Source organism: Nicotiana attenuata, unplaced genomic scaffold (genome assembly GCF_001879085.1).
Source record: "Nicotiana attenuata strain UT unplaced genomic scaffold, NIATTr2, whole genome shotgun sequence".
Taxonomy (NCBI): domain Eukaryota; kingdom Viridiplantae; phylum Streptophyta; class Magnoliopsida; order Solanales; family Solanaceae; genus Nicotiana; species Nicotiana attenuata.
This window is the reverse complement of record NW_017671267.1, coordinates 79,723-87,003: the sequence shown is the minus strand read 5'-3', so window position 1 is coordinate 87,003 and position 7,281 is coordinate 79,723. Positions and strand designations below refer to the sequence as shown.

The 7,281-nt window shown below is 36.1% G+C and overlaps 1 protein-coding gene across 2 annotated transcripts; it reads left to right on the top strand.

The window, feature by feature from the left end:
• Window positions 1–1,818: 1,818 nt before the first annotated feature.
• LOC109207173 (LOB domain-containing protein 37-like) lies at window positions 1,819–3,304 on the top strand. 2 transcript variants are annotated; one of them, XM_019370053.1, is made up of 2 exons: window positions 1,819–2,276; window positions 2,542–3,304. In XM_019370053.1, exons 1-2 carry the CDS (start codon window positions 2,093–2,095, stop codon window positions 3,024–3,026), a joined length of 669 nt encoding a protein of 222 aa, XP_019225598.1. In that variant the 5' UTR covers window positions 1,819–2,092; the 3' UTR covers window positions 3,027–3,304. The 2 variants fall into 2 exon arrangements, with proteins under 2 accessions (XP_019225598.1, XP_019225599.1); XM_019370054.1 differs by having other exon boundaries at window positions 2,191–2,276; window positions 2,523–3,304.
• The last annotated feature ends 3,977 nt before the right edge of the window (window positions 3,305–7,281 follow it).

The window sequence follows — 7,281 nt, the reverse complement described above, 5'->3', positions numbered from 1 at the left end:
ATGGGAAAAATATGATTTTGTGAAGCGATAGGTTAATACTCTGAGCAAGGATAAAAAGAAAAGGAGAATCCAACGGTTGAGGGGCTGTCATCCGCGGTGACCCGGAGCCGCTTTCGCCCTCCAACCCAACCATACACAACGCAACGATCTCCCCTAACTCCACTTTACCCAACCCAATACTAATACTACCCACTACTCAATCACACAAAATATATTATTCTCGCTCTCCTAATTTATGGGTGTAGCAACCAAAATGTGGTTCTTTTCACTCAAAGAATGAAAATATGTGGAAAAAAATATAGTAACCATAATATATACAACGTCTTTTTAAAAGACGCTATATATATAACATTTTTCACTAAGACGCTATATATATTATGTGGACCCATAAATAATTCTTCGGGCTTAATTGATATAACAATAATTCAACTGGGTATAGTGTCTTAAGCTAAGACGCTATACCTCAAATAATTCGCCCCCCCCCCCCCCAGACTGGTTTTTGCCTTATAAGGACGTTAAGGATTTTGTAAAAATCCATTCAGAAATATTCTCAAGTCTTGTCAAATTTTTCTTTGTTAACTTGTTTTGCATTTTGTCATAATGTTTGAAGAGCGAAGAATTAGGGTTTCATTATATTGGGGGGTGAGGTTGTGGTGGCGAATAACTCAGTGAGCTATAGTTTATCTCCACAGTCTCATGTTAAGTTGCCACTTACAATGGAGTACGATACATTGGTATCGTTGTTATGTAAAAAATGAGTGTGAGCAAACGTTCGGTGAATCTTAAAATAACCTGAAGATATCTGTATTCTGTGACTCCGAAAGGGGTTGCTTGTTATGCTGAATTTAACATCGAAGACGATGAAACTCTGAGAGATTTTTTGAGGAGTCTGAATGAATACCGAAAATTTATCGTGATAAATTAAAACTGTTGGAAATGTACGTCAAGGATGAAGACGTTCGCAATAATGAGGTTGTGCAAAGTAGGGAAATCCCTTATTCATCAGGAGTAGTTTTAGCCGAACAAGTTCCGGCTGAAAGAGTTTGGCCAGATCTAAATTTATCTCCACGGGCGAATGAGGAGCGAGGAAATAATTTCTCCCCTAATATACATAATCCACAAGTCGAGTGGTAAGCTTCAATTTTTCTTTGTATTACGATGTATATTTTTGTGTATTGTATTTGTATTAACACTCATATATTCCACAGGGGTACTGACCATATATGAATTTTACAAGTTATGAACCAACGGCCAGTTGGAATATGCCTAGTTTTGGTGTCATGGATCATGGTGGTCCATCCGGGAGTCAGCATCAACAAGATAATGTGCATCATGAGATCAACACATTATGATTTGTAAGTAAATATATAAAGTTAAATATATTGTTTGGAAAAATTTCACAAGACTTGAAAATATTTTTGAATGGATTTTTACAAAATCCTTAACGTCCTTATATAAGGCGCTATATATATTATGGTCACTGTGTTTTTTTCCCACATATTTTTATTCTTTGAGTCCAAAAGAACCACATTTTGGTTCCGAACTCCTAATTTATGTGGTGAAACTTTGATTTCGAGAGTTGAACTTTTTAATTTTATTGTAAATTTGGACATAAACTTTTTAAGTGTTTTAAAACAAAATTTATATATTTGAAAACTATATAAAAATTACCATAAGTAACGATAATTAACAATTCAAAACACATGAAAAAATCACGGTCAAATAATGACAGCAATGGAAAAGCTTTTTTTTTTTCTTCTTAAAATTTGGTCCGAGCAATAAAAGAACTAACACAAATGAACTCTAGTTAACTGCACACTCAAGTGACAAAAGGAAAAAAGAAAAAGAGGAAACTGATCATGCTTAGTCTTCTTTATATGTACGCCCTTCATTCTCCTTGCCATGTCCATACTCTTCTTTCTCTCCTATTTCTTGCTTAGTTTCTGTATTGGGGCAAAGAATTTGATCTTTGTCTCCACCTTCCTCCCTATTAACAAGTCTTAATATTTCTTCATGCCCTAAGCTAGTGAATAAGCTATACCGTATATATATATATATATTTTTTAATCAAGATACATAAGGAGAGAGAATCATGAGTTGTAATGGTTGTCGAGTCCTTAGAAAGGGATGCAGCGAAAACTGTATTCTTAGACCCTGTTTGCAATGGATTGAAACTCCTGAAGCTCAAGGCCATGCCACCATTTTTGTTGCCAAGTTCTTCGGCCGTGCCGGTCTCATGTCCTTCATTTCCGCTGTCCCTGAAAACCAACGGCCTGGTATGTACGTCGTAAATTTCTTTGGATTTAAGTTATATATACACTCTGAGCATAAACTTTTTTGCACTGTTAGCATCTGTTGTAACATATAGTCTATCTTACTTTTATGTTTATTTAATTAGTACTACTAGTTCCACTTGTTAAACTCAATTTATTTTACACTGTCATGTACACAAGTTAATTAAACTCAATTTCTTTTTGTTTTCTTTGTCTAATCTCTCTTCTATTTTTTGTTTCTGAAATAAGAAATTGGATGTATTGGTAGGTCTATTTCAATCCTTGCTATATGAAGCAGCTGGAAGGACAGTAAACCCAGTGAACGGAGTTGTGGGACTATTATGGACTGGCAATTGGCACGTTTGTCAAGCGGCGGTGGAGACCGTCCTCCGCGGCGGCACGTTAAGCCCGATACCGGAGTTATTCGGTAAGTCATCAGAACTTGATGAGGAATCTGAATGCACACACGTGTTTAAGCTTCTAAATCATACGCAAAATACGCGATCGAAGATGCAAAAGCGGCGTGGTTCTTCAGACGAAGCAGCAGCAAAAGTGTTGCAGTTGGAAAATCTTGATCTCAGTTTATTAACACGAGGTTTTCAGAGTGAAATCGTGTATAGTCCTTTGCCGGAGAAGCGGCGGCCCAGAACTCCGTCAAGAAAATCAGAGGAATCTGTAACCACTACGTATTTCGAGAGTAGTCTTGGAGATCATCAAGGAAAACAACCCAGACTCCTGAGCTTGTTCACTTAGGTTTTTTATTAACTTGAAACCTTTTCTTTTTTTTTGGTTAATGAGGAAGGGTTTTTTTCCGGGAAATAGATTCTGGTGAGATTTTTTTGTACATTACTGGCTCAGGATTCTTCAAGCTTTTACTTTCTGATATAGTACAAGAAAGTAGAAACATGCATGGGGAAAAAAGAAAGTTTGCCGGTGTTTCCTTCTTTTGTGTTTCTTTGCTTTCTTTTTGGTGTCTAATAACCAGTCTAATGAACGTTGGACATGAATAGAATGATATGTTTACTGATCTCAATTGTTTTGAATTGTCGAGTTTAACTTCTACTCAACGACAGTGTGGAGGAGCTTTTACGACATTAAGTCATAAAATTTAATTACAGATAACCATTTAAAAAAAAATATGATAGTAATTTAGAAAATAAAACATGTTATTACTTAGCTTGCTAAACATGTTAAGCAAGTCTATACTATATGTAAAATCAATTTTCCTTATATTTTTTGATATAGTTGAATGTTTACCTGTTTCTTGAAGTAATGGCGTCCTGATCCTATTGTTTATACAGATAACCCAGTGTACATATTAGATATGTCAAAGGAAGAAAATAAAATAAGAGTAAAGAAAGAAGCGGCCTTTGGTGCTATTAAGCTGAACATGCTTGACGTTTATGGTTTAGAGTTTACCAAGTCTAACTAAGATAAGATTTTGGATTTATAAGACATTTAGTCACCATTAAAATTGTCACGACCCAATTTAGGATTGTGATCGGCGCTTAGGAACAAGTGCTCCCAAGTAAGCCTCATCGGTAATTTTACAGAAAATCGGGCAGAGTTTCCCCTGTTTTTGGACCACCCCAAAATTTTTCCTGTCTCAAATCAACAACCAAACATCCTAATATCATACCAAACAATTGACAACTTGTCAATTAATCAATACAAGTCTCCACCATAACTAAACCACCAACTAACCACTAGAAATACTAATTTATCTCCAACTTTGATAAATGAGAACGATACTCAACATAAGACTATAATAACGAAAGAATACTCACGACACTAAAATAATGACTATGGAGCGACTCTAAGAGTTCAATGAAAAGACCATAACAATAAATAAAATCTCTGCCCACGCGTACACGTGCGAGGCTCATCGAGAAATATCAACCTGTGCGCTCTAATCAACAAAATCCTCGCCTGCGTCAGCTGCTGTCTCTGTAAAAAAAAAATTAGCGGGGAATGAGTCGCTAGCTCAGTGAGTAATAACACTTAACCACAACCGTTTTTATTGGGGACAAGTCAGAAAACATGCTAGCATATCAAACAGAAAATAACATAAAAATGCCCTTTCAGAAACAATAAATAATTTTCAGTCTCGTCATGCTTTTCTTGTAGTATAATACAATTAACAGTTTGGTAAAAAGCTCGGTAACCACTGTTTCTAATATCAATATTCACATTTGGGAGGTTTCAATGAACGGATCATGTAATCGGTATAACTGTGGACTTCTTCGCAAGAAGTCAAATATAACGGTAGTCCCTACTCGAGGGAAATCGGTAACGGTATGCTAGTTCTACCTTCCCACTAGCGAGAGCTAGAACGGTAATCTGTAATTACAAGGTGCACCAGGACTAACGAACCCGCCGTTAGCTACGGGATCCTTCAATGTCTACTCCCATTTATACTTGTCTCTGTAATCCGTATATACTCATAGAAAATATTTTAAAACAATATAGGGCATTTCGGTTCTTATCAAATCATATAATTTCTTTTCGATAACAGTAAATCCAAGTAACGGTAAAACAGATCTAGTGACAACGAAAATATTTAAAACAACGGTAATCTTCTCAAATAACTATTTCGGTATCATATCGAGTAAAAGACTTGTCCCACATGCAACTTAAAATAATCGGTAACATATTCATATTAAAAATCATGTGTAAATCATGCAAGTTATGAAAACACAAATTGCGGTAAGATTACTACTCACAGTACTCGTGCCGAAATACCAAATGCTTCACCTCGAGCAATGCGTACAAATTCCTCCAATCAATCTATAATTACATAATATCGATCTCATGTTAATTTCCTTATTTAGGCTAATTCATAGCTATTTTAGAAAACGCAATCATCAGGGTTCATGTTTGAGTCTTAATTTGTGGATTTATATTTACCCATGCTATGAGTAATTTTAATTAGTCCAAAAATCTTGTAAATAAAAAGGTATTTATATTTAATCATAGAACTAGTCCATAATTCTATCAATTTTAAACTTTTTAGTATACATTATTCCTCCAAAACTAGACCTATCAGTACCTAAACCAAACCTTTATAGCCTTACTGTCCATAGTAATTATTTATTTATTTATAAAAAAAACTGATATGAAATTTTTTTTGTACTACATGAAATCGCGTAGATATAGTAAAATAATTCAACTTATAAGAAGAAGGTTAACCTCTTGAGCCGAAGGATTCAATTTCAACCCCCAGTTCTTCTTATAGCCTTTGTCCAAAGCTTTCTTCTTCTTCTTTCTCTCTTTTCTTCTTTTCTCTTTCTTTCCTTCCCTACTTTTGTATTTTTCCCGTTTCCTGAAGCTTCTGCTTCATCCCCTAACCCTTTTTAATATTTTAGGGCAGATGTTCGTTATGGGCTTCGGGCCTTTGTCTTAAATTCCTTGTTTTGTTTTGTTTTTTTAGTTAGTTTCTTATTGTTATTATTATAATTATTATTATTATTATTATTATTATTATTATTATTATTATTATTATTATTATTATTATTACTATTATTATTATTATTATTTTTCTAATGACCAATACATCATTATTAAAAATATAGGGTATTACAAAAATGTAACTTGGGAATTGTATAGGTCAAAATCTGACCATCAAATGGTTATTATTAAAGGAAACGGTAAGAGGTCGGTCAAGCCATGGTCGTGCTCACGAGGCGTAATGGTGGTGAGTATCTCGACTGCTGCCGAGATCAGGCCATCAAAAGGCTTACACGGCAGAACGTAACACATGGGCGGGTAAGGAAGGAGTACGGCCATGAGAGGGCACGCTGGTTAAGAACCATTGGGTAAAAGGGGAAATTGAAAATATATATAAGGAAGGCCAAGCAGAAGAAACGGGGGGACCAGAAAAAAAGGAAAAGACAGAGAAGACATAGAAGAGGTCTCCAGGGGCAAGAAGAAGAAGCTCACGTTCTGGATTGCAAACCTGTGCAATCCCCTTCGTTCAATCAATAAAGCTAGATCTTGTAGTCATCACCAAGAATCATCCTTTATCCTCTTTATTTCTACAAACACGAAACGATATGTTGGAAGTTGTAAGCTTATCATTTACATTTAATGTCTTCAATTTAATCTGAGATCTGTTATATAAATTCAATCTCTTGGATTTCAACACTCATGGTGCTTAGATCTAGAGTAGATTATATTTGTCTAAGATTTACCCTCTTTTTATCATTAATTGGTTTAATCAAAGGAGCTTAACACTTTTGGTCAGACAATTTGGCGCCGTCTGTGGGGATTTCTTAGCCAAGTTCTTTAGTTTCCTTTAGATCTAGAACCAGTCAAGTATTACTTCCAGGCTTTTACAATCTCACCACTTCGGGGACAACGCCTACTTGAAACGAATGGTAGATAAGTTCTTGAAATAACCGTATCAATCTAGGTTAGATCCCTATACAATAAAAACCACGACAGATGCCTATACGAGGGGTTTAAGCAGAACCATGGTCACTATGTACTTGGCATGATCGAGATCCCACGCGAAGTATTCACTTTGTATAACAACCCGTACTTCTACCCCTGGGGAAGGGATGATAACCTACTGCATGACCCTTTGGAAGATCAGGCATACCCCACATTATTCTCATATCACTCATGCTAGATGGTCTATAAACAAAGTAGGACATGTTTCCCTTATTACGTACGCATATCAAAAATACTGGGACATAGCCTCGATGTCCCAACGGGTGAGGTAAGCCCAACTCGCAAGAAGTCTAGACGCAGTTAAAGGGTGGAGCTAAACGCGCTACCAAATCAAAAACCACTATTCGAGCACTAGGTGGAGCGAGTGACCCTACAACGTCGCTTCCCCTTTCACCGGCTTGTTAGGTCGAGGTAACAGACAGTTTCATTTTGGTTTATCTTCACTCTTTTGATTGGTTCAAAATAGGAATGCAAGCATTCGCATAGGTATGCAAGCCAGGGACCCACGCCACCAAAACGCCCCTGGAAATGGTTCTGTAGCATACCACCTCGCAAG